Source organism: Melanostigma gelatinosum, assembly GCF_949748355.1.
Source record: "Melanostigma gelatinosum genome assembly, chromosome: 3".
Lineage (NCBI taxonomy): Eukaryota > Metazoa > Chordata > Actinopteri > Perciformes > Zoarcidae > Melanostigma > Melanostigma gelatinosum.
In genome coordinates this window covers 16,686,506-16,713,814 of record NC_136636.1, presented here as the reverse complement: position 1 = coordinate 16,713,814, position 27,309 = coordinate 16,686,506, and the positions used below count along the sequence as shown (strand labels likewise).

The window sequence follows — 27,309 nt, the reverse complement described above, 5'->3', positions numbered from 1 at the left end:
AATGTCTGTGTGCTTGGAAGATTTAGCTCCTTCTTTTCTGGACAATGGTCCATGTCGCTCCATTCTTTTGTACAGATGAAGCTAAAAAAAAAAAAAAGAAGAGAAGAGGGCAAAATTTGTAAAATCTTGTGTCTGTGACTCCTTGTAAAATATTTTCAAATTGTTTATTACAGAGAATCAGTTATTAAATAATGTTCATATTTTTCACTTCATTTCAGCGTGTGGTGTTTTGTCTTTTTGTTGAGACACGGGTGTAGATTCATTAAAAATATAAAATCTATATATAAATATTTTATTGCACCTTTACTTTTAATTATAATACACAATAGTTTGTTGGAGTTCATGGTATAAAGGAAAAATTCGAGCTCTTGAAAATACACTTATTAGCTTTCTTACCGAGACGAGACAATTAACACGACTCTCGGGCGTAATTTAGATTTCAAAGGAAGTGGAGACAGTCACGTGTACAGCTACAAATCCTCTAGGGCTTGAGTTTTTTTCAGATACCCCTACCGGAGCAAAACACAACCATGTTTTTTCATAATCTGTCACATATAACTATATAATTGTAATTTTGAGACGTAAATAACCTTTTTAGTGACATTCTAGGAGCTGCTCTGCGCCCTACATTATAACCAACTCCGAATTGTTTTACCAGGTTAAATATGTTTACAGCAGCATTTTATATGTTGTTTAGATTCCCGCCAGCAGTCGGCTAAAGCCGGAAACACAGAAACAGCTAGCCTTAAAAAAACATGCCAGATAAAGCATTCATTTCTTAGTGCGTTTTCGAGGTTCTGGTGGGTTTATTTTGTTGATTTCTCAAAATATCTTTGAAAGTTGTATTCCTGGTGCTATTTAAAAAGTCAAAATTAGGATGTGCAGGACGACGTGTGTGAGCTAAATTTCTCAAGAATGAATAGTGTGTATTTTTTTGTGTGGCTCCTCTGGATCATTTATGTGACTGTTCTTGTTGAGTATCTCTCCACTGACACACAGCGAGGAGCTTCACAGCGTATTTAGGAAGTCAGTGAGAGCTTTGTGCCAGGTGTCTGGGTCGTCCAGGTAACAAGGGTGACCCGCTCCTTTCATCACCACCACGCTGTGATTGGCCAGATTGCTCAGGTTGTTCAGCGACCGTTCTCCGAGCTGAGTGTCCTGGTCGCCGTAAACGATCAGCGACGGGACCTGGAGGAGAGACGGGACACAAAAACACACGAGAATGTAAGAGATCTTTCTGTTGAGTCCTTTCCCTCCTTTTTAGTTAATCTGTTTGTTTTTTTTAGGTGGTCAAATCCGTAACTAAAGGGATTCTGTAGTTGTCCTCTATTTTACCTCAAGTTAAAAACAACAACATTTGAACAGCTGAAGATAGAAGGCACGCTTTTTATTTTTATTTGGTGTGACTAAAAAACAAAAGTGTATAAAGGAGTAGTCGGGCAGACCTTGATATTAGCTTTTATCAGCTGCAGAGAAAGTATTCAGACCATTTATAATTTCTGATGCCTTAATGTTTAAAGGTAATTGAAAGTTGTATAATGTCAACATGGAGCTAATTCGAACAACTTCATGTTTTACAAGCTTATATTTTGTATGCAAAATCTCAACCTGCAAAGTAGTAATTATAGTTCACCACTTGCTTTTCATCTACTTTATTTACACTACTGTATGTATTTAGTTATTTTTATTCAACATCTGACTTTGTTATCATGTCGCTGCTTTTCTGCTTCGCTATTTTCCCCAAATCACTGAACTTTAAGCCACGACGCTCTTATATACAGTGATTTCGAGGGGAACTACTTCTCAGTAACAAACACGTCTCCTTCCTGGATTATCTGCCTTTACTTGGTTTGCCATTTGAGAAATGTTTTTTAAATTGTTGGGAACAGGATGAAAGCAAGTGTGAAAGTCACAGCAGCTCTGCTCGTCTCACAGTCGCATGTAACAGGGAGAGAATGTTGTGCTGGAAAATGGGGTTGACATTCACGGTTGCTCAAGTTATCCTTAAAAGAGGAAATGAAGAGCACAAAGGAGTATAAAGTAAAACCTTACACACAGACTGTACCTTTACACTCTGGTACTGCTCCGCTGTGAACTTCTCGGTGCAGATGGGAGCCACGGGGATGTAGGCTCGTATCAGAGCCTGGTGCTGCAGGAGGAAGGGAAGGGAGTACATCCCACTGAGGGACGGGCTGATCACCACCACAGAGCTCAGGCTCAGCTGCTCACACACCTCTTTCAGGAAGCCTGCAGGGGCCAGCTGTCCAACCGCTGCCGGGGCCTCGGCTGACTTAGACCGGCCGAGTCCTGTGCACAGAGAAAGAGAGTGGACAGCAAACTAATGAAGGCGTAAGACAAGAAGAAGACGAGGGCTGCGGGTTTTCAAATTTAACGAACACCAGAACCTTTTGATCAGATGTTTTCAAACTGCGAGACATGAGGCAAAGATACTGCATGAGGCGAAGGGAACAGGTTCATACCGGTGCTCTAAAAACCACAGCAAGTTGTTTGTTGTAGTTAGGCCACTGATTTGGCGTGCTTCCTGACACTGTCAGCAGTTGTTGCTGCACCAGTGGCTTTGATAAACAGCTCATGGAGACAGTTAAGGAACCCATTGTGCCTTTGCATCAAAGATAGCCCTCCATGTGGGACGGCTTTCGGTGCCGTCAGACTCACCCGGCAGGTCGATGGCGACTGCACGGCATCCTGCTTTGGCCAGAGTCTCCAGAGTGCCGATGTTGAGCCAGTTTTCTGATGAGAAACGGATGCCGTGAAGGAGCAAAACGGACATCCTCACTTCCCCTTCAGTCGGCTCACTCTGTCTGTAGAACAGCGGCGCTTTGCAGCCCTCTACCTGCACACTCCCCTCTGTCATCTTAACAGCTGACATCCTGAACAGAACAACAGTCGTTTAACTTCACACTGTTACTGGTACACACTGTTATTATGTTGTGGTAAAGGAAAAGAATAAGTTAAGCATCAAAATATACTCCAAAATACCAGTAAAAATAAGAACACTCATGCAGAATGATCCATTTCAGAATCATATTTTGTTGTTGGATTATAACCCTGGATGCATTAATGTGTTGCCGTAACTGGTAAAGCTGGTAAGGCTGTTTTTAATTACTCTGTGTACTGCTGGGTATTTAAATCTATAACATACATGTTAATTCATGAGTTGATTATTTTGTGATAATAGTTTGAATCAGTAAAGCAGTCAGATACATGTAGTGGAGTACTTGTATAAAACAGCATAAAATGGAATCCCTCAAGTAAAGTACAAGTACCTCAACATTGGACAGCAGTTGAGTAAATGTACTTTGTTAAACTCCACCAGTGGTTGTGACAATATTAAATATGTCTTCATAGGAAAATTAGCATTGCTAACAAATACTGCACATTAATAAACACTTGAAATGGTCGTTATGGCTGCGTACAACCACATTTAAGTGGGCAATAAACCTTGTTTGAATGCTAAATAGGGGCTTTAAGTAAAAGTGAACCTGTTGAATATGTAAACAAGTACATCACTCTGACATGTAATGCAGTACAAAACATAAAGTAGCATGAATTGGAAATACTTACAAGTACCTCAAGTACGTACTAAGACTGGACTAACTAATGCATTATCATATACAACCAGAGTTCCGAAAGAAAAGCATCAGTTGAGCTGCTGACATTAACACACCAGACGATGTGTTTACTTCAGTTCTCTGCCACAGTTTCAACAAGTTACACTTTGTAACTTTCGCCACAGAAGCATTGATTGCATCGGACTGCACTGCTTACTTTGTTGTCCGCTGCAGTTAACTGACGTTGTATCGAAGAGTTCGTGGACAGCTGGCAGGTTAAACAGTCCGATCAAAGTCCAGATGAGAACATTTGATTTGTAATATCGAGCTCGCGCTCAGCACTTCATCTCAAACACCATGAGAAAAGAATCCGCCTTTTTTGTTTGTTTTTTACCTGCCGGCCTCTGGTAGTGAACCGACGATTATCCTGCAAAGTAAACCTGTAACCAGCTGCGGTTTCACCTCATTTCCCGGAAAACAGGAAGAAAAAAAAGCCACTGGAAGATTATTCTACTGACGCCTACTGTTTGATAAGAGAATTGCTTTTGTTCTGACAGCAATTTAAAAAAAGTGTATTTCTTCTGTATTTTTCCGTACAATATTTGGTTTAATCGTTTGCATTGCTGTCAGAGTCAAATCAGTTGAGTCGCATGAACATAAGAACATGAACAAGGACTGATGTGCCACTCGTCAATACGCAGTATTGATCTGTGTTTGTGAAATTAGGGCCTCTGTTTGTGTAAGAGTCCAGTGTGGGTGGTTGTGTTTAAGTCAATAGTATGTTTTCTGCGTGGATTTCTAACATCCTCCTGGAGTTTTTGGGGGGAGATTTTTTTTCCAGTGTCAAACCGACCTGTGATCGGATTTGTAATCCTCAACTCGGACTTCATAGCAGAGATCTCTGACTTCCATCCAGTGTTATAAAGCTCTGTATCGTCCACAGACCACAAACAATGAAACTGTTGCTGCCCTTTATTCTCCTGACTGTCCGACTGGCTGCTGGTAAGAAAGAGTTATGATCCTCAATGTCTTCAGTTATAAATGACTCATGTTAATTGTCTGTGTTGTTATGAAGAGTTAACATGTTTATGAAGAAATGTAGAACAAAACAAACAAAAACTAAAAAAGTCGTCCCATATTTGTAGTTGAATATTTTTGAGAGTACCAGGATTATTATGTAATACATCTGAAGGAATGTCAGTAGTGGAGGGCGCATTGGAAAAACTGTTTTGTGACAATGCCTTTTCCAGCTGATCCAAGATGCTTTTGATGTATTTTATTTAACTTCAGAAGTTGGAGGATTTGCTCATCACATAAAGGAACAATTCATCATTCAGATTATCGGAAAAAGCAACTTCAGCTGTCACACAAATGTAGTGAAATAAAAGATAAAAGTACAATATCTGCCTCCCAGATGTTGTGGAGTAGAAATATAAAGTAAGTAAGTAGAAATACTCCAGCAAAGTACAAGTATACCTCATATTTGTATTTAAGTAGAGTGCTTGAGTAAATGTACACAGTTAAAGTTCACTTCTGTAAATTACTCATCGGTATTTAATTGTCTGTGTTGTTATGAGGAGTCTAACTTTCTTATTTTTTATATCTATTTTATATATTATATATAGAGCGAGGACCAGTTTAGTAACTATCGCCGTGTGAGGGTTGGTAAAGTAATGTGGAAACTACAAAAGTAAAAACCAGTTATTTTCAATCTTGTGTATTTTGTGAGTTGTATGATTATTTTGTTATACATGTTAGCACTGCATGAATGTATACCAGTATAAGTAGTAATATTGGTGGTTGTCGGTTATAGTACCAATGGTGTACTGATTTGCTGTTTAAAACTTGTTCTGGTCTCTGGTCTCACAAACTCTTGGTCCAAAGGTTATATGTATGCAGGCTCGTGCCCAAATGTTGCAGCTGGTACCAATGAGCAACTGCACTCCAGTTCAAACCTGGACTCAATAGATCGAGATACAGTCCTGCCAAAACATTTTATTTAGTTGTATTGTTCTGTTGTGCATGAACAGGCTACCGAAGTCCCCTGAATGACTTCCAGCGCTCAGAGGGCAGAGAGCTGATTCCCACCTCCTGGAACTCAGCTCGAGTGTTGTTGTTGCCGGGTCTGAACCTGGAGGACTGCGCCACTCGCTGCTCTCAGTCTCTGGACTGCAGGTATCCAACCTCTACTTTAACACAGCGGGTTGTAAGCATTACTGGTCAACCTTGCTCTTTCCAGCAAGGCCATAATTAGAAATATAATTGTGGTCTTTTACAACCTGTCTTGTTTTCATCGGTTCGGATGAGTTTGTATTGGTCAGAAAGTCAGACAGGTTATCAACAAACCATTAGACAGGCCATCTAAACTATTGTATTGGCATTGGGTTTTCAATGGATGTTGTTATTTCTGACAGAAATGATGGCCGACACTGTAACAATGGGAGCCAAGTTGTAATGAGCCAGAATTTTGTCCAGTAAAATTCCGGTTCACACATTAACAACCCAACAGATCTTTTTATTAAATTCATATAATGGCCTATTGGTGATCCATTTCTGAGCATTATGAACGGGATTTTTGCTAAATTATGAACCCTTTAATTTATATACCTTGGTGTAAGTTTGTATTCCTCAATATCCCTCAACACCAGAGCGTTTAACTACGAGACACGTCCAGCTGTTTCCTGTAAACATCTGCCCTGGGTGGGCGACGGGAGCAACGCAGAGGTGAAGAGGAACGTAAACTGTGACCTTTATGAGATGAAAGGTAAGACTCAATGTGTGATGTTACAGAGATCAATGTGACGGATCAGTGCTGGAGTTGTTTGATTGGTTCGTTTGTATTATGAAGTCTATGTCAGAAAGTGCATCGTGGGTAAAGGAGAAGACTACAGAGGGAAAGTCTTCACCACAAGAAGCGGGCTCACCTGCCAACAGTGGTGGTCCAAGTTTCCTCATGATCACAGGTGAGACGTTCCTCTGATGAATCTTAGCAGAGGCTCCAGTCTTTGATGCAGTGTAATCAGGCACATCAGGTTTAAAGTGGCAGGACATCCATATTGGGTGAACAGTGAAGGACTCATTGCCTTTTTTTTTAAAGACAATCATCAAATATACAGACAAGCCAAACAGTGAAATGTTTCCAGTCCAACCGAAATCCAACTGTTGGTGTGTTTCACTTGCTAAAACTAGAATTACTACCAGACGGTTGTATGCCTCCACCAACCAGTCATGTTGCAGTTTACATCACTTCATCATTTTATCCCATTAGCCATTTGTATGAAAGTGTTTTAATTAACACATCAATTCTTGAGTTATGGCCAAAGACGTGTTTTGTGAGGTCACTGTGATCTTGATCACCAAAATCGAATCACTGCAGCATTCAGGGTCCAGGTGGATGTTTGTGCCTAATTTGAAGAAATTCACTCAAGGTGTTCCCGGGAACGATGGACAGACGGCCTAAAAAGGACTGAAAGCAAAATAAAAAACCCAAAACAATCAGGAAGTGAAGCTGTCTGTAGTGCAGGCCTGTCAGAGAAGACGCTGCTGTCTGTTAATGTTTATAGGTGGCAGATTTCAGGCTGTCATTGACAAAATAGTAAATATGACAACTTAGTTTAAAGCTCTACTAATCAAAGTGTTTCACATGAACACCTGATTTAAATGAATGCATGTGAAAGGGTGACCTGACTCTGCACTTCCCCTAAGCTCTTGAGCGCTTTCAGCCTCTTTTAATGCATTGTTTTCGTTTTTTGGCCCAAATACTCTACTCGAATCTACTTCGTTTCTAATAGTAGATGGCAGCTGTTTTGAATATTTCTGCTGCCACGTTAAACAAATATATAGCTTTAAGTTCATATTCATTTCTCCAATCGCTTACTGTCCTCTAAAATGGTGACTGTGTATAAAAAGAGCTCCCACTCTATTGATCTTACGTGGTTGTTAAAACCCTCAAATTAAAGCTGCGAGTCGTCAAAGAACCATGTTACATTTCCAATCCAATGCTCATCAAAGAAATGTGACACTAACATTTTGACTGCACTGCATGCTAACTGAAGCCATCCGCCACTCACTGTGAAACTCTCTGTTCGTCTCAGGTGGACTCCCACAGCCACCAACGGTCTGGAGTTGAACTACTGCAGGAATCCAGACGGGGATCGGATCGGTCCGTGGTGCTACACCACCGACCCTGAGCGCCGTTATGAAAGCTGCAACATCCCCCAGTGCAAAGATGGTACAGCCCATATATTTAGTGTGAAGGGAAACGTTTCATTTGCGGGTCTTGACATTTCTCAATCATTTTTTCTAGAAAGTTTCTTGTTGCTAATAAGAGAGGAATACTAATTAATTCGATTTTTTAAAGAAAGATGAAGAAAATGTAGTTTCATTTTATTACTTAATTACAGTAATTACAGGAAAACTGACAAATGAATTTAAACCTAAGGAAATACCAGTACTCACATTCTTCTTAACTCCCTTTGCTAATTTATATGTTTTCCTGTAATTTTCAGCTCCACAGAAAATCTTAATTTCTAACTTCTGACTTTTGTTTTCAGAGGTATGCATCACATGCAATGGAGAGGACTACCGAGGGCAGGTTGACCACACTGTGAATGGCAGAGAGTGTCAGAGATGGGACCAGCAGTACCCTCACCAACACATCTACCAGCCTGAAAAGTACTCCGTATTTACTCTACATTGCCCAATTAATTGATCATATCAATTGGTGTGTTCTAAACAGTTTCAGTCCTTTGTTTTCTTATTTTGCACAAAAAAGAATATTTGTGTATTTTTCAGATACCCTGATAAGAGTTTAGATGACAACTACTGCCGTAACCCCGATGCCTCTCCGGTGCCCTGGTGTTACACTACAGACACCGAGGTGGAGAGGGAGAACTGTGAGATCAGCAAGTGCAGTAAGACGTTGCTTTATTTATAGTAACTCGATTAGAAATGCTCATGATAATATTGATGATGGAACGAATAATTGATTCACTATCATGACAACGGATTCTTCTTCTTTTCTCTCTGTACATTTTTCACTATTTTGTGACAGTTTATGGATCAAATGATTCATTAATTCAGAAAGTAAGATTAATAGATGATGAGAATAATCCCTAAATAAGATATAACTGTAAAGTTTTCTTGTTTCCTCTGTTTTGTTTTTGCCATTAGTTTCCTCTGGCACAATCGAGGAGAATCGGTGTTTGGAGCAGTTGAATTAGAGAGTCTCATTAAGTCGCTGTAATTAAATTTAGAGAAATAACCCTTTTGGTGTTTGTGCAAATTACGTCCCAAATTGTGTGACATTTCACAATTGCCCTAATGATTCTCTTTGATTGAAGAGTGAATGCGGCTAAACTTTGTCAGAGATTCAAGCCCTGCATCGTCCCACAGGATTTTAGGTTAATTAAAGTATTACAACGTTTACTCTGGTATACTGTAGTTTCCATTAGGAATGGTAGCGGTGCAATTTATTTGACAAAAAATTAATGGTATGATGAAATGTAAAAGGTTTTTTGTACTTTTACAACGTGGTTTGTTTAATATAAAATTATAGATTCTAAATTAATATTCTTGAGACTTATTTTTTCCTCTGGTTTTGCAGTTGGGAATGCATTCAGTATAATGACTGACATGCCAAGGCCGAGTCAAATGCTAAACTTTTCATTTCAGAAGATGAAGAAATAAATAATCCCAACCTGGGCATTTTTGTTTTCTCCAGGATTTCAACACAAGTTGTGCAAGATGACACTGGCTGGCATTTCCCCTGAGGACAGAGTTCACTGGGGCCCAAAATCGATAAGATAGCACCATCTGGTGGTGCAGGCAGCGTTGAGTCAAAATCAAAACACTGCTCCAAATCAATTCTCATTCTCATCATAGATTAAGATAATTCTCAACGTCACAAAAAAAAAAACAAGATAGATTTTTATACTTACTTGAAATTAAACACAGCGAGGAATCAACCTGACATGATCATTGAAAAGAAGATTGTTGAATCAGATTCATTAAAGATCTCCTCCAGATAGAAACAGACAGAGAAATACTCTACTTGAAATAATAAGTTGTTATTATTACGATTCTACCGTGATGAATAGCATCTGTAATATGCAAATGTTGCTTGTTTCAAAAGTTGAACTGCTGGACACAAGATGTCTTCAGACTTTAAGCTCCCACATCACACTTGTGTAAGTTACATACTTCAGCAGATGGATTTGAAAACAGCCTTTGTGTTCACTTAAACACATTCAGTTAAAACGCTTGTGCTGTAGTTTGTGGGTCATTCTGTCATCACATTGAGTGTAAAACAAAGAAAGACAAACATTCTGTTTGGACTTCAATTACACAATAACAGAACTCAAATCACAAAATAGTCTCATCCTTCTAACTTCACCTCTGTGCAGCCCAGCAGTGACCTTTAACACTCATTTATTTCCTCTTCAACTTGCTCTTCTCTTCCAGCTGAGGTGCGGGTGGAGAAGCGCCAGCGCTCCAGCTTCACGACCAACTGTTTCCGCGGCCGCGGGGAGGATTACCGCGGCAAAGTCAACGAGACAACATCAGGTATCCCCTGTCAGCGGTGGGATGCCCAACAACCTCATGAGCATCCCTTCTACCCAAACACATACGAATGCAAGTAAGAACATGAACAAAGTAAGAACAGAGTGCTCTATTTGCTCCACACATGGATATTAATGTCAAGATGTCATTGCAGTGACATTTCTTGCGATCTTATTTCTCTGCTGACACTTGACAGTCGATGATAAATGGTCATCAACTGCAGATTAAGGAGCTGGTCGCACACTGGGTGCCAATATGGATGTGAAATGAATATTAAGTTTATTTGTAATGCGGTAATCATTCATCATGCCGAAATCGATTACGAGCATTTCAATCATCTAGTTTCATCTAGTTAAAATCCAACAAGAAGTGTTGGATTTTATGCTGTTTCAGTGTAATCCTACATCTCTAAATCAGGGGTTTTCAAAGTCTGGGACTGTGGGCCTCCCCTCAGACAGAGCTTGAAAAGTGACGCCCCCTCACCCCTTAGTTCAATTGATTATGTTATTTGATCCCAGACACTCAACAATTTAACCAAAATAGCCTAATATTGCTGTTTCAGACTACCGGTACATCACATACATAAAAAAGTTCTGTCTCATCATTATGGCATTTATTAGTTTCTGACTCTGGGTAAAGTATAGGGAAAACATCTCTTCTCTAGCTAAATCACTCACATTTAGGCTACTCTATGTGATCTTATTTGAATAATTAATCTAATGATTAATGTCATTTTTTATCTTTCCAATGGTTAAACGATAAAGCCTTCAATGTCTTGCCGCAAGTCATGTTTATAAATGGCTATCAGGTAAGCTGTTCTCATGCCTGGATAATTGGGTATTTTATCTTTATTTTGATCCTGTGTCATGCTTTAATTTTATGCAATATACTTTGTTTTATTAAGTGTATTTGTTTGTTTGCTATGTCAGATTTTTCAGTGATTACGTGTATTAAGTGTGCTGTGTGTAGGTTTTTTATGACAGAATAAAACCGATTGACTGTGTGCAACGTCTCATCCAGGGGTTTGGAGGATAACTACTGTCGTAACCCAGATGGGTCGGAGGCTCCCTGGTGCTTCACATCTGTGCCAGAGATGAGGACTGCTCTCTGCTTACAGATCAAACGCTGTGCAGACGACATAGAGGCTGAAGGTATGACTTTTTATTCCGATTTTAGCAAAAAGAGGAATTCAGTTTCAGCTTCCTATCAAGTTTAATGGATAAAGATGATGTTATAAAAGCCACAAGAATGTATGAATATTTACATGCAGGGCAGAACATGCTGGGCTTAACACTCACAACACTCACAACTCACAACGTAAAGTTTGGAAGAACACATTTCTGGTGGAGAAATACAGAATCCTTTATCTATTTACAGTTTGTATTGTACATGATCGGTGTAAATAATGACCACCACGTTTTTTAATGTAACTCCCTCAGTGTTACTAAAACCCCCAAATTACCCAAAAAATATGTAGAGTATAACCTCAATGGCAGCTATGGTCCTGCATGAGAATTATGGAGTCTCACTGTTTTGTTTTTTTTACATTTTCACTGTGTGCATAATTTATAATAATAATTTCTTCAGATTGCTACCACGAAAATGGAAAAAACTACAAAGGAATGGTCCGCAAAACTCGTAAGGGGATCACCTGCCAGATATGGAACGTCAACACACCTCACCGGACCAAGTACGACGATCGTTTAAGACGGATGATTTTTTATTCAAGAGGAAAACATCTATGACACCAAACAAAGAATGGAACAACGGGCCATGCTTGTTGCCTTCATGTTATTGCTGTGTCCAAAATCCAAAATGCATAATACTTGAAAACAGGTGTTGACTATGTTGTGTATTCACACAAGAAAACTGACGAAATGAAGTACACTTTAAACAGTCCATATGCATGCACCCTAAAAACCTTTAATTTCCAATCTGCTGTAGAGGACACTATTCTCCCACAATGCAACGCACGGAAATGGGAGAGCGTCTCACAGCTGGAAAAATCTAAACTAATTATTGATGGAGGTGAAACAGCTGCAGGAAAACCTCACAAAAAAAGTGTTTTATTTTTGGAGAAACATTTAGCCGTCTCTTTGTTAACTCGTTATCAGGAGTGACTTTTGACCTCAGCTATAACAGTTAAATATGTTGATTACTTTCACAGAGACTACAAGTTCCATCAAGACTAGTATTTAGTATATAATGTATAGAGTTAGTATATAAAGTAGGATTTATAACTTGAAAAAAATCACTATGATTTTCCAGGATAAACCCAAGGACGCATCCTGAGGCCAACCTGACAGAGAACTACTGTCGTAACCCAGATGGGGACCAGCACGGACCCTGGTGCTACACCACCGACCCCAAAACTGAGTTTGACTACTGCGCCATCAAACAGTGTGGTACATAACTCTGCTTTTATTGTCTATTTCAACATCCTCAGAGTAGCTTGATGCACTGTGTTGTGACAACTCAAAAGAGCTTCTGTCTTCAGACTTTAACAATTCATCTGTTTCTTGTTCTTTTCAAACAGCTGGAGAGAAAGTGTCCATGACTGAACCAGTAGGTTAGTTTCTGAATGAATTTGAGGCAATATTTTATGATTGACAACAAGCCTTCGCGTCTGTTTTTTTAGTTTTTAGTTTTTTTTTAACAATAATACGTCACCGTTTTGTGAACACAGAGAATGTGGAGTTCAGTGAGTGCGGGAAGAGAGACGACCGCATCCCGCCGACGAGGTTGCGTATTGTGGCTGGGATTCCTGGGAACTCGCCGTGGACGGTGAGCCTCAGAGACAGGTGAGTCTGCGATCTGACGGAGTTTGAGCCAGCCATGGACACGTAAAATACGCTGAACTGTGCTTTATGTGACCTCTGACCTCTTGGGTGCAGGAAAGGAAACCATTTCTGTGGAGGATCCATGGTTAACCCCAGATGGGTGATCAGCACCAAGCAGTGTTTCTCCTCCTGGTAAAGCTTGTTTATTTAACATGTTGATTTAAGGGTGTTAGCATTGTCATTGTGAACATGTTAGCGTTTCGCTGAAAGCACTGCTGTGCCTAACTGCAGCCTCACACAGCTGCTAGCATGACTGCAGACTCTTGTTTGAAAATGTCTCTTGCACGGCATTCATGGAAGAGCTTTGTTAAATAGGTCGAGTCCCCCTTATAGACTTCAAAGCATGAAATAACAAGTGTTGCATTTTGCTTGTCTGCATTTGTGCACAGCTACGTGGACCTGCCCGGATACTCGGCCATGATGGGAACACTGTATCGGGATCCTCAAGAAGGAGAGCCCGGCGTGCAAACTATCCCTCTGACCAAGATTGTCTGCGGACCCTCAGAGTCTCAGCTGGTCATGCTTCAACTGGAATAGTGTGTACTTTCAAGTGCCCCCCAGCTCACACACACACACACACACACACACACACACACACACACACACACACACACACACACACACACACACACACACACACACACACACAGACCAATAATAATTCCCCTGCCTTTCTCTCGTTTCTGTAGCCCGGCTCAGTTGAATGGGCGTATCTCTCAGATCTGCCTCCCTCCCGAGCGCTACATTGTAGCTGAGGGGACGTCTTGTGAGATCGCAGGATGGGGTGAGACTAGAGGCAAGTATAATCCTTTGGAAATGATAACTTGACACTGAATTAACTACAAGCTGTGTTTCATTCAACTACAATATGCTTCAATTGCAGTAATTGATAATAGATGACTTCCTTCGAACAAGCATCTTCTTTCTGTCCTTGGAGTAATGCTGCATCTAAATGAGAAAACTGTTCAGACGATTGAGCAACAGATGGCATAGATATTTCTAGAACCAGTCAACATCTGTTCACCTTCCTTTTCTTTTTTCTCTATGTCCCTAAACACATCGGCTGCTAACTCATTCCTCCTTCTCTCTGTTTTTAAAGGGACGGGAGATGAGACTGTCCTCAATGTGGCCTACATAACAGTTCTCAGTAACAAGGACTGCAACAAATACTTTCGAGGACGTGTTCGTGAGAATGAGATGTGCACCGGCTCTTTCCAGGGCGGGGTGGGCGCCTGTGAGGTAGGTGTCCATGAAAAGTGAGCACAGCATTAAAGCTTTGTTGTCCTTTTTTGACAACTTTTTATTGGTGGAAGTGGGACAGGTATTATCCAGCTAGTGTACGAAACATTCTCTGTACCAAGAGACGGAACGAAACCTTTCATTGTTGCCTTTTGCTTTTATTAGGTTACAGAAGAGATGCATTGTGGGCAATATGGTATATGTTAACAACTAAGTCACCATGACACATAAGACCATTTTTTTGACATTTATTGCAGTGTGTAGTGGCATTGAAAGGAATAGTCTGACATTTTGGAAAATACATTCATAGTTTTCTTGTTGAGAGTTTGATGAGAAGATCAACACACAATCGATACATACTAACACCTGTATGGCTAACTCATTAACACATTATATCTTGTTGTTGTTTTTTACCTCTGGACAGAGCCAAGCTAGCTGCTTCCCCCCACTTTCCAGTTTTTATGCTAAGCTGCTGGATGTAGCTTTAGTGGTATCAATCTTCTCATCTAACTCTCAGCAAGAAAGTGAATATGCGAGTTCCCCAAAATGTCAAAACTATTCCTTTCAATGAACAAGTATAACATTGTTTGATGAGAATTAATACTTCAAATACTGACGGTGAATAAAATCTTTTGATGATGAAAATCACTTGAAGTAAAGAGCATACAGCTATTTATATGTTCCTATAAATTAAACACATTCACCATTTGGATAATGGAGGAGGACTGGACAAGATGTGACTGAAAGATGTTTCCGACCTTAGTAGTGACAGTCAGTCATAACAGAGACAAATAATGACTCCAGAGTGTTGTTCCTGTGTGTCTGCAGAGAGACTATGGCGGCCCTCTGGCGTGTCAGAACAGCGACTGCTGGGTACTTGAGGGTGTGATCATCCCCATGAGGCGCTGTGGACACCCGGGGCAGCCCAACATCTTCATCCGTGTCTCTGTCTACGTTGACTGGATCAAGAAGGTCATGGAGATGACTTAGAATTAGAGACTGCCATCTAACAGGAACTGATCAAATCTGCTCAACCCTCAAGACCAGTTTTTCACTGAACCATATACATTTTATTCCTTCTCAGATGTCTCTTTAAAACATTAAATGTGAATAATACATTAAGATGTATAGTCAGATTTTATTAGTTAAAACATTGAGGTAAAACATTACTACATCATAAAAAAGAATCATGCATTCATGGGGAAAGACAGCACAGTGATGTCTTACAGTATATTTTTTGCTTTAAATTAATTTATACATGCATTTACATTGAGTGAATCTTTACAGCCAGACTAACTGACGTCTGATGCATCAGTCAGGGCATTTAAACAATAAGCAGAAAACTTCTATATTCCCAAAACATGATCAAGAACGCTGAGGTGCAAAACAATGCAGAGAAGATTATTATTAAATCATATAAATGTAGTTCAGTAAAATTCTGTAAATTCCCCATTTAGCATATAAGCAATACATATATGATGTAGTTGTTAGCAGATATAAAGAAACTTATCTGTCAATTAGTGTGCAGTATTGTTCCATGGTTATAACTTATTTGCTTTATTGTGTTTTTACTATTTTGTCATTCATTATCTGTTCATACACCAGCCCCCACTTGCTGCATGTCCACAGGAGGATATATCCATTGACAAATATATTAATAAACACTGCTTGCAACTACTTTTTAGTGTGTTACAAACCATTCATCAAATGTTTATATACTTCTTATAAACGCTAAACATTTGGACTTAAGGTTAAGCGTTGGAAATGTTTTGTTATTTATTCTCGAAGAAATAAAAGGGATGCAGGAGCAACATCTAATTGTAGCCCCACAGGTTCTGAGAAGAACAATAACAGGGGAGGTGTGGGTGGTTTACAGCACACATTTTAAGTTCCTAACATCCCCTGGAAATGCACCCTTTACCACAAAACTGTACGCCTCCCGTCCTCTCCCTGGCATTGAATGGAGCTCCAAAATACCTTCTTTGCCCCCAGCCTCGAAAGAAATCCCTCCTCTGCCTGTCTTTTGATGCCTGCCCCCACCTCTAAAGACATGCCTTTGTGCCTTATGCAGAACTGTATGCGCTGCACATTCTTTCTAGTTCTATAGGAGGATTTTTGTAACCCGGTCCTGATGAGCCCACGGAATTCAGCTTAAATAAACCTCAAGATCAGAGTCTGACCGAATCTCAGACACACCAGCCTGCAGAGGACCACTGAACTCACACATATACACGCACACAATTCTCTCGCATGCTAACCCTCCCCCCTCTGCCGTATCCCCCATTCTATCTGTCTGTTTTCTGTCGCTTAGAAATTTTCACATTTTTTTCCTTTTCAGGAAAAATGTAGAAGATACTGACATTTCATCGTTCGGAGAACTATTAGGAATGAGGTGTAGATGTTCCCTTTAACTAATGATGCCAATTATCCTCCTGCTGCACACAGCATTTGGAAATGACAGGTTGACAGTTATGATTTCATCATCATTCTGTTCACTTTCATTTAGTAATATTAATAGATGACTAATCAGATTCGAATATGACAGCAGTTCTCACCAACTGTTAAAGCTTCTGGGAAACCTGAATACATTTTAAATAAATGCTTCCACAGAAATATGCCAACAGTTTCTTTTTTTATTTAGTTTAATGCCTTTTAGGTTGAATGAGAGAAACATTTTGTATATTTGAATTCAACATGTGATTCAGATTTTTTTGTTTTTTTTAATGGAATAGTCAGATTTCAAGGGGTATTTAATCAGTAAACCTCTGAATAACATAATTTAACCTGAACTATAAATAATTAAAATGGAGCCCTGTGCTTTATCTTTGTAACTTAAAGCTTTATATTTTGGTCTCATGCCAGCATGCTCACCTTACATGACTCCATGCAGCCGCCCCTGGAATGTGTATTCACTGTGGTTCAATCATGTCGGTCTGTGTTTATCAGTTTGTGCAAATTTACAAAGTAAGAAAGTAAGAAAAATCACGAAGGCACGTTAAAAAAAGAGATATTTAAACCTTCACCAAAATATTCAACATAAACCACGATGGGAATATTTCTTTCCAAAAATACTACATGTCCAGGGAGGATGAGATTTTCCCGTTTTTATTTCATAAAATAAAGAGAGAACAACTCAAGATAAGATTAGAGGAATAAAGAACTAGAGTGTCTCATAAAAACACTTTACATTTACGTAAGAAACTTAATAAAAGGGAAATGTTGTTCTTTTACTACTCACTTCCAATGTATGTTTGCGTGCAGTGCGTGATTAACGCTCATCCCGCAGACTTTCTTCTTAGAAACCCCAAATGTCTGTCCTTTGTTATGACTTACAGAGTGATGTCTCTCACACTGTGGGTGGGGAGAGAGAGAGAGAGAGAGCGAGAGCGAGAGAGAGAGAGAGAGAGAGAATGAAACTTCTGCTCGAAACTGTCTAGACAGACTGATCTCACCAGAATTTCTACTGAACCTATTTCTCTCGTCTGTGGGGAACTTCCCAGCCCCCGGATCCCACTTTGGGAACCCCGGAACCAGACCCTACCCTCCCGTCTGATGCCCGTCTCTCTCCCTTTCCTTCTCTCGAGTGGGTGGTCCCGGTGAGCTTTTCGGGGCGGGGTCCTCTGTTTCAACCCTCCTACCCTCGTTCCCTCTTGAAACATGCTTTAATAGAGAAAGTATGCAATGCATACTGCTCAGCTACAACCCCCCAATTATACTGCAACTGGGGTATTCGTGACTGGACGTCTGGGGGGGATCACACACATTTCCGATTAGAGGAGGAGAGAGAGAGGGGGAGAGAGAGAGAGAGAGCGAGAGCGAGAGAGAGAGAGAGAGAGAGAGAGAGAGAGAGAGAGAGAGAGAGAGAGAGAGAGAGAGAGAGAGAGAGAGTTTACCCTTTCGATCCGACCAATGAGACTGTCGATACGCTAAGGTTTTCATAGTTGTGCAGGAGCACAAAGTGAGCTGACTGTGAGAACTTCCAGGTGAAACTACAAACCGTCTCAAGGTAAGTTCAACTCTCTCCGTTCTCATTGTTGCATTTGGCGCTGCCTGCATGAACAGGAGCACCCAGCCTGAAACACGGAGCCGAGAGCCTGAATGTATGTATGTACGCTATGCGTGCGTGTGTGTATGTTCAAGGCTGGTTGCAATGGAGAGCTTTTGCACCTGTGTGCTTCGCCTTTGTCCTCCTTGGTAAAGTTTTTGCAGCTCTTCGGTTCATATATGCTTCGTTGGACCTGTTATCACTGCAAACAAACCAACACGTTTAAGATCGATTGCGCAAGTGATGGGAGCAGCGGGATGTTGTATAGCGAGCGCCGACTTTACGCTTTAAAACAGCGTTGGCTTCGACTGTTGTTTTGGTGTTTTACATGTGTTACTCAAACCCAAAGGCAGGGAGGTTTGAACTCACGGGCTTTGCAGCAGGAGCGCTTCACGCACCTTCTTCAAAGACTGTAAAATAATGTGGCTTTTTTTATGGTTGCAATTGCCGCCCATATGCCAAAAAAAAGTACATTCAGTCCCAGTACTTGACTGCCAAAGACAAACTCGTTTAAGCGGACGGTCCGCCGCTGCAAAAGAAGCGAGGACGCTTGTTGTGTTGCTCCGAAATCAGTTTATTAGCGAAACGAAACGACGCCGTGCGCCTCGTTTGCTTTCAAATCGTTTCAACGAGCACGTAGATTTCTCAAATGGCTCTGACTTCCTTCTTCAGTGCGGCCGTTTTGATAGGCTGTGTTGGCAATTAGTGTTTGGCACATTCCATACAGAGCTGTGGTGAACGGCCACCTTGGGACATTACCGACAGCCAGTTCAAAGTTGGCATTTTTGGTTTACGCTTAAAAGTAAATAATATAGGGTCTTACTTTTTTCGGAAGTAGCCATAGCTATACTATGTACAAAATGATACATTGTTTACAGTAACGCAGGGCGATATTAATCAGACTACTATTTTTGATGGTTCCATTCATTTGCCTTCTCTGATTCTCAAATGTAACGATTTGCTACGATATGGCCATCGTCCTCTCCCCCGATGTAATTTCCTATCTCCGTATGTTTTCTGGTAATTCAATGAATGATTAATCCATATGAAAAACCCACATGGTAAAGACTATTTTGTATACTTCTGTGTGAATTAAATACATGACAAAATGTACGGAGTATTTTCTCATTTAATTAAGAACTTTAGAGCAAAATTAACAAAAGTTTTAACTGAAATGCGATATTACAGCAGAATTCCTATCAATTAAGATTGTGCTTGTTTGGTGTCAATTTAGATGATGTATTTGTGTTTCATGATATCTCAATAAAGGAGTTCATCACGATACGGTTCCATTGAAAGACACAAAATGATCATAATGACTCATCGCCCTGATGTGATAGTAAACTGAATATCTTGTGGGTTTCGGCTGTTGGTCGGGCAACACAATCAGTTTGAAGATGTCACTATGGGCTCTGGGAACTTGTTTGGGGAATTTTTCACTATCTTCTTGACATTCTATTGACTAGAAATGTATCAATAGAAATGAATGACAGATTAAGACATTTGCTTGAGTAATTACTCAACTCTATCACAATTTCCTAAAGCCAAATATGATGTCTTCAGGTGAACTTGTTTTTGTGACTTGCAGTCCAAAACTTATATCTAGTCAGTTATCTGTCACATAAGACACAAAAAGCTGCGTATCCTCAAAATGGACAAATTTGAAATCTTTGCTCAAAAACATATGTAAATGATCAATTCATGATCAAAATAGTTGCCTGTTGACTAATCAATGAATCAACTTATCTTTGCAGCTCTAAGGTTCACTAAAGGCTGCAAGCTCAGATTTGTAAATAGTTTGTCATGTTGAAGTGATTATTTCCATTAACATTTTGCATGTTTTGTGTGTGTCTCAGTTGAATAAGTTTGAGAGTAAAAGTTGCTGCAGAACACCTACAACATGCACAAACTCATTAAGAAGTACCCGACAGAGGGCCGATGGAAAGGCAGCGTACAGTAGAGCAGATGCAGATTTTGGATGGTGGATTGAGTTGTGAATATCTGTGCTACTTTTAGTCGCTGGACACCACTCTCATGTTTCCCTGCGTCTGCCAGACCCCTGTCTGTGTTTCGATGAACCTGGTGCCAAGGCTTATGTATAAGCAGTTCCCACGCTCACTCGTGGAAAAGGATCCTGTGTGATTCTGAATTTTCCTTTCAATTATATTAACCACTGATTGAAACTCACTGTGGTACTTCTGCAAGAAGAAGAAAAAAAAGATTTTAAGTGGTATATTAAAACTGATTATGCTAAATTCTTCAAAGCTGATTTTTGCCGCTTTTCTTTGCTCCCATCTGCAGCTCCTGATACTCAAGTCTTCTCCTCTTTAAGCCCTCGAGGCCGCCCCTCCAGGTTTTGATGCCCACACTCTTTGAAGCAGGTGGACAGACACAGGCATGAGTAACAGTGGGACCAAAGAGCCGTCTCCCGAGCTGAGCCCTGCCCAGTCACCTCCTGAGCCTCAGCGCCGGGGCAGGGGTCGGCCACGGAAACAGCTGCAGGTAGGACTTCCTTCTTTAAGACATCAATTTGATCGGCTCTCTCTTGGACCTTAAATCAAGAAGCAGCTAAATAAAAATGTAAAAGTAATTCTGAGAAACAAAGCTATTTGCTGCGTTGTCTATGTCTCCTGGCTGTTCATGCAAAGAAATGTTTTCCGCTGGCTAGTTATGGCTCTACATGTGACGTCTCTCTACAGGAACCTGTTGGACCACCGACTCCAAAGAGACCGAGAGGACGACCGAAAGGCAGCAAGAACAAAGGCCCCAAAACTGCACTGAAGGTTGAATCTGTTCAGAGTATCTGAGATGTTGATAAATGTATCTATATTTAAAATTTCATTTCTGTTATGTAACAGTGCCTTGTTGCACTATAGTAATACAATCTACATATATATATATATATATATATATATGGTAAATCACAATACTTGTTGTGAATTTATTGCAAATATTGTAAGAAAGAAATAATCATATCTGGGACTTCTCAATTTCGTCGAAACAACCCTTATCTCTATGACTCCAGAAAAAATAAACCAGTAACAGACACATGTCTATGTGTGAATGACATCATGTACATATGATCTTAATGGGTTTATCTTTTCTGTGCATCTGCATTAGACGTGCCAGTGCATCTAAGAGTTTTCCATGTAGTACCTCTTGAGTTTATGTCTTTTGTAGGACAATATAAAACAGCTATATCGTTATCCGCAACATTCCCATTTGCATTGTTGATTTAGAATTTGTTCGAATACAAATATATAAAGATACCCATTGTAGTTTTGCTCAATCTTCTCTTAAAGTTTAAGTTTGAGAATTTTCAGAGGCATGTTTTATCAGGAGGAAAGATTGTTGTACTGCCCCTGCTGGCAGTTTTCCAGTTTGCGTGTGCATTTGTAGATGAATAACACTGTGAAGCAACAAGTCTTTTTTTCAAAAAATTGAGGGAAAATCGCTGATTATTATTTTTTGTTTTGCTCAGAGTGCTTTTCCCACAATTTCTAAAAAAAACAATTGTTGTGTGGCAACTGAACTTGTTCAACTGGTTACATCAAAGCAGAGCAACACATGTATATGAGCCTGTAATTAGTCGATGAACACAAATTCACACAAATGAATTGTTTGTCTGTTCACATTTGGGAAAGTTTAAGAGTCAGGTATGAAATCAAAATATGCCATACATATGTGTACTTAGATGTTGATATTTTACAATTTAGTGGTTTAAAATTATCCCCATTTTTATTCAGATAGAAAGACTGTAAACACTGATGCATGTGCAGTATTTAACTGAATGTACAGCTCTGCCGTCCTTGCACATGATGGCATTTCAAGGAATGATTTACCTGAGAGAAAGGATTGTTTATGTCCTTGTTGATCACGAAGAATGTAGTTTTGTTGCAGTGCTGTTCGTTCTGCTGCCAAAGTCTCAATTACTACAAATGCAAATGTTAATCTCCGCAATCTTACTCAGAGATTAGAACGAAAGGACTGTTTAAATGTGAAACCTCCTCTTAACACTTCATCTGTTCTTTGTCAGAAAGTAGAGCCCGTTGGGGAGAGACGACCTCGTGGGCGACCAAGGAAATGGGTATGGAGCAATCGTTGACAGTTAGAGACATAGCGGTGTCCAAAGCCTGCAAGGTGTCTGCTGGAGCTGTACAGTCCTCGAGGGCGCCTTTAGCTTCATGTTTCATTCATTCAGTTTCCTCTCTTTCCACAGCCTCAGAAAGTAGTTCAAGTAGCTGAAGAGCAACAGGTGAGGAAAACAAAATCTTTAAAAGGCTGTAAGGTGGTTGAGTTTTGCTTTGATGTCACACTTTAAGCCACAGGTTCCCTTAACTCAACATGTGTTGTGATTTAGTTTGTTAAATGATGATAGAACATTTGTTGTAAGACCTTATTTCAAACAAACTGAGCAGAGGACTTGTTGCAGAATCTTCAAATCTTTAAAAGCATTACATCCTCAGAGCCTCTAAGTACATCCACACAAATACTTTTTTTTTTAAATTAGACACTAATCAGTTGTTAGTTATGATTCAAACTGAAGCTTTAGTCACTTTGATAGTTCGTGATAGTTGAGAGATGCAAGCTCTGCTTCAGTTGAACAGAAATCTCAGTTTGTGTCACACGTTTTACTTTTTGACTAAGATCAGTCACATTTGTGATGAGGGAAAAGCAGAGCCGATCTCATTTAACTATTCATGAATATCTTATGCTAAGGCACATAGCTTGTGTTCAGCGAACCTGAACCACATTCAAAAGCCCTTTGAACCCATTATAGTGGTGCTGCAGCCTACAAACCATGTTCTTCTGACTTTTCTATACTTTATAGATTCAGTTATTAGATATATATATCTAACAGTGATGCAGAGGTGTTTCTAATAAAACAAGACTCATGGAGAGAGAGGATGATGAGATCCAACAAAAGCATATTGCATCTCTTCTACCTGTGAGAATCATGGTGCACTATCTATTATCAGACAAATATGAAACTGCTAAAAGTGCCGTTGCTTTGGCACACTTGACGTAAGTAGCGAAACAACCGACGCGCGTATTCCTTGTGCTTTACATGAATTGACTTCGTGAGGATATGACGAGTTCTTGGTAATGCACAGATGGCAGTGCTGAATTCCCCAGATACACCTCCAAACATCCTTTCGAAACATCCCGTTTTGGTGAATGTACGCTGTGTTTCTGAGAAACTTTGGTTCATGTAGCCACCGTGTTCATTTTTCAAACAGAAAACATTGCGCAACAGTTTGTCACCGAGGCGGGCAGTTCTCTTGATGCCCCTCGTCTGCCTTATCGCATCCCCTCCTCTGAGAGCAGTTTGTCAAAGATGCTTCAAGAACTGAAACCGTTGAGACAGACTCCCTTTCTCAGACGCACGCACGCAAAGGGGAAGAATGAGTCAATGTAGAGAGGGGAAACCTGATCTAACTGTTCTCTTCCTCTGTCTTCTTGGTTTCCTGACATAACCGTCGTCTTCCTCACATTTCTAGGTCTGACAGCTGGACCTACTTCCCTGCACGCAATCACTCAATGAATTTGTAACATCCAGTCTTGTTTTCTGGTGCTCTTTCTAGTATTGATTCATTACCCTGTGCGTAATGAGTCACTAGATAGCGACAATAACAGACAAAGTGAGAGTGGTTTTTTTGGTCTCTTGCTGTTCCAGGACTCTTCAGAAGAAGCTGAGGGGGGTCCCTCTGCGTTTGAGCCCTCGACATCTCAGGTTCCAGCACAGGAGGAAGGGGAGTAGATAGGATGCCTCTCTACCTACCTCAAGGTTTGGCCTCCAACAAACAGCGGTACTGTCTGATCTGTGATGGGGATTCAGGAACACACACACAGATCATTGCAGACAGTGGTTTCTTCTCTCTATCTGGTACTGTACCCTGGTTTTATTGGTTTACGCTAAGAGTTTGGTGAACAAACTCTGTTTTACATCAAGGAATTCGATCTTTGAACATGGCTTTTGGTGAGGGAATAGATTGACATTTTGGGAAATACATCTACGGTATTCACTTTCCAGCCTGAGAGTTTCATGAGAAGATTGATACAAGTCAATCTAGCTACTGTCAGCAGCTGGTTAGCTTAGCTTAGCATAAAGACTGGAAATAGCTATCATGGCGTTATCCAAAGGTTACAAAATCGAACAATCAGCACCTCTAAAGCTCTGTAATTAAGAGGTTATATCTCATTTGTTTGAACCGTACACAAATCAAAGTGTACGGATCAAACTTCTTTTTTTTAAGAAGACCTTTTTTTCATTTTTTGTTGAGTTCATATGCCTTTTGAGTTCCCAGTCTTTATGCTAATGTACGCATTGTTCGTTGTATCAATCTTCTCATCTAACTCAGTGTATTTGCTAAAATGCTCACCTACTACTTCAAGGATGCCTGCTTTCCTGAACCTCTCAGTGTGTGTGTGTGCGTGTGTGTGTGTGTGTGTGTGTGTGTGTGTGTGTGTGTGTGTGTGTGTGTTTTGTGGTTGTGTGGAGAGGGGACGGGCTTGCGGGTTGAAATGAGTGGGGGTTTAAAGAAAAAAGGAACCAACCTGAACCGTTTTATTAAAACATGTTTCTAAATAAAGTCATAAAGTGTCATGAATCCTCATATGAAATGGGAGCAAGACGGTGACATTTTTAGCAATGTTACACTATTAACATGGTGTGCTGAAGTCATTATTATGAAAGTAGACGTGAAAGGTTTTATTCCAAAATGAAATATCCAATTCAAGTGGAAACATTAGCTCAGTTGTCAATGTAAGCAAGAGTTCAGTTTAGATTAATAACCTCAATGATTGTTTTCCTTCCAACCAGCAGCAAGAAAAAAATGCACCCAAAGGTTTGAATGGATATCTCATTTTTGGAAAGAAACTCCTCATACATACTTTGTTGAAACGTCATTTTACCACACTCAGGATTTTACTATTACAATGCTTTTACACCATATTGAAACCTCAGGTACAAAACTATTCAGGAACATGTTGTCAGTCTACTCAGTAATAATTGTTGTGCATTTCTGATCTGTATTTGACATTACCAGTATGCCTTGACACAAAGACCTCATTTAAACCTCAGTTGCCCTCAATTTCTTAATCTCTCATACTACCTCAGTAACACAAAAGATCTCCAACGAACTAACTCTCCACTCCTTCAGCAGTAATAACATACACACTTACTATTCACACACACACACACACACACACACACACACACACACACACACACACACACACACACACACACACACACACACACACACACACCCACACAACGGTTCATGTGCAGGTATACAACACAGACAGGCAAGTTTTCAGGCCTACATACCAACACACAGGAGCACACTCCCGCAGAGGATTTTACTATCTGAGAGCAAATAAATCTCATTTCTTTTTTGTTAAAACTGTATTTGTTAAAAGCTGAATTAAGACTTGGTTTGTTCTCCTGGGAAATAAAATGCAGCCAATAGTTTACAACAACTTAAGCTTTTTAAGGTGTAGTTCCTTATGACATACTTTTTTTGGGGGGGGTCTGTTAGTCCTTTCTCATTTTTACTACATCATGTATTTTCTCATTCTTACACTGTAAATTGTTTGTGTGACACTTAATACGTGTGATTTTAAAGGGCAGCAAATAACCACAATGTGCTGAAATGCATGACAGTTATGGGAAACAACAAAACAACAGCACCACAGTTACCTTGTATGAAAATTGCCGAATGAATTGTGGAGAAGTTGTTAATACTTAACACTGTAAAGTTGTTTCTGTTTTAGCAATTTATGAGAGGAAAAAAAGACCCAACTTGCTTCTTCCTTTCCGATTTGACATTAAAAGTAAGACTACAAGCGACCACTGTGGCCACAGTGTGACAGTAATGGATGAATGGTAAATGCAAAAATAGTGTCATAGAAGTATTAAGAAATGAGTTATTAAGCGAGCAAACTGACTTACATTGGTTATTAGTAACATCTGTCAAGTGACAAAGTGAGACTGTGGCAAAAGAAAACCCTGATGTTGAATTGAGGGTGTGTTTTATTGCTCATTACTTCAACTATTCATTTGTTCTTCTTTCAACAGTTACCTAGTCTTGCTTTAAAGGAGTTCAGTTCACCCAAATTACCACAAACAAATCTGAATGATTAGATACCACAAGAGGCTAAGTGTAAAAACCCACACTTAAAAAGTTATCTCATTAAAAACAACTAGTTCATTTTATCTGTAATGACTCATCACAACTCTGTACTCATTTACCAACAGAATAAAATTGGTGTTTTGGATTTATTTTTTTGAAACAAAGTTTTTTTAACAAAACAAGACAGCTTATTGCAAATACTTCAACTTCCTCAGATTCTGTCCCTGAGTCATCACGCGTGGAAGACATTTATCCGACATGAACTGCATATTACTTACTAATTGTTTATTACATGATCTGAATATCACCCGTAATTTGTAATATATATCAAGTCCTTCCTTCTCCTAAAACCTGCTTATTTTATCACTGATGATGAGTTGTATCCCAGTACTTTCATGTATTTCAGCTTGTTGACTAAATTGCTGCCAGAGGAGTTTAATTCATTTACAGGCAGACATGTTTTCATGTTCAACTGCATTGACTTTACTTGTTTTGCCCTCCGGACTACCTCTGAAAACTAACAAGCCTGAGGAAATGTTTGGGTTTTATCTGATCTTTTCCATCAGACCTGCAGGCGATGTGGATCATGAAATCTTGAAATAACTGTCAAACTGTTACTGTTGTAGTCCACTCATCTCACTCCATTCATGTCACCATCATGAATGGGAGTCAGCCTGAAGGGTGCCTCTTAATTTAACTACAGCTTGGTCAATGTTTGTTGTTTTACACATGCTGTGTCTGGATATTTACTCTCTATACTGGGACAACGTTGGTCTGTGATCTTACTGATGGTGATATAGTTACATACAGTACTTGATCCATTTTCAACTATTGAAAAGTTGAAGTGTAACTTGAGAAATCATCTTCTATGCCTTACTTTTAACACCATTTTGTAGTTATGTTATTGATCCTCA

General features: G+C 39.8%; 3 protein-coding genes across 4 annotated transcripts; 2 read left to right on the top strand and 1 right to left on the bottom strand.

Moving 5' to 3' along the window:
* Nucleotides 1-303: 303 nt before the first annotated feature.
* abhd14b (abhydrolase domain containing 14B) lies at nucleotides 304-3,987 on the bottom strand. Its single transcript, XM_079266264.1, has 4 exons — nucleotides 3,790-3,987; nucleotides 2,677-2,891; nucleotides 2,066-2,307; nucleotides 304-1,188 (listed from the first exon to the last, which is right to left on the bottom strand). Exons 2-4 carry the CDS (start codon nucleotides 2,888-2,890, stop codon nucleotides 1,009-1,011), a joined length of 636 nt encoding a protein of 211 aa, XP_079122390.1. The 5' UTR covers nucleotide 2,891; nucleotides 3,790-3,987; the 3' UTR covers nucleotides 304-1,008.
* Nucleotides 3,988-4,525: 538 nt separating this feature from the next.
* Nucleotides 4,526-15,202, top strand: mst1 (macrophage stimulating 1; the record flags this gene model as incomplete). The annotated part of the gene is made up of 18 exons (XM_079297218.1): nucleotides 4,526-4,574; nucleotides 5,603-5,747; nucleotides 6,221-6,336; nucleotides 6,421-6,535; nucleotides 7,667-7,803; nucleotides 8,126-8,246; nucleotides 8,367-8,485; nucleotides 10,035-10,209; nucleotides 11,154-11,284; nucleotides 11,721-11,823; nucleotides 12,402-12,538; nucleotides 12,670-12,702; nucleotides 12,820-12,934; nucleotides 13,028-13,105; nucleotides 13,363-13,509; nucleotides 13,663-13,773; nucleotides 14,077-14,212; nucleotides 15,041-15,202. The coding sequence occupies 18 exons, from the start codon at nucleotides 4,526-4,528 to the stop codon at nucleotides 15,200-15,202; spliced, it is 2,130 nt and encodes a 709-aa protein (XP_079153344.1).
* Nucleotides 15,203-18,079: 2,877 nt separating this feature from the next.
* Nucleotides 18,080-24,068, top strand: LOC306797846 (uncharacterized protein). Of its 2 annotated transcripts, none has more exons than XM_079297291.1 (6): nucleotides 18,080-18,218; nucleotides 20,559-20,759; nucleotides 20,957-21,040; nucleotides 22,294-22,344; nucleotides 22,477-22,512; nucleotides 23,935-24,068. In XM_079297291.1, the coding sequence occupies exons 2-6, from the start codon at nucleotides 20,655-20,657 to the stop codon at nucleotides 24,016-24,018; spliced, it is 360 nt and encodes a 119-aa protein (XP_079153417.1). In that variant the 5' UTR covers nucleotides 18,080-18,218; nucleotides 20,559-20,654; the 3' UTR covers nucleotides 24,019-24,068. The 2 variants fall into 2 exon arrangements, with proteins under 2 accessions (XP_079153417.1, XP_079153416.1); XM_079297290.1 differs by having other exon boundaries at nucleotides 22,459-22,512.
* Nucleotides 24,069-27,309: the final 3,241 nt, after the last annotated feature.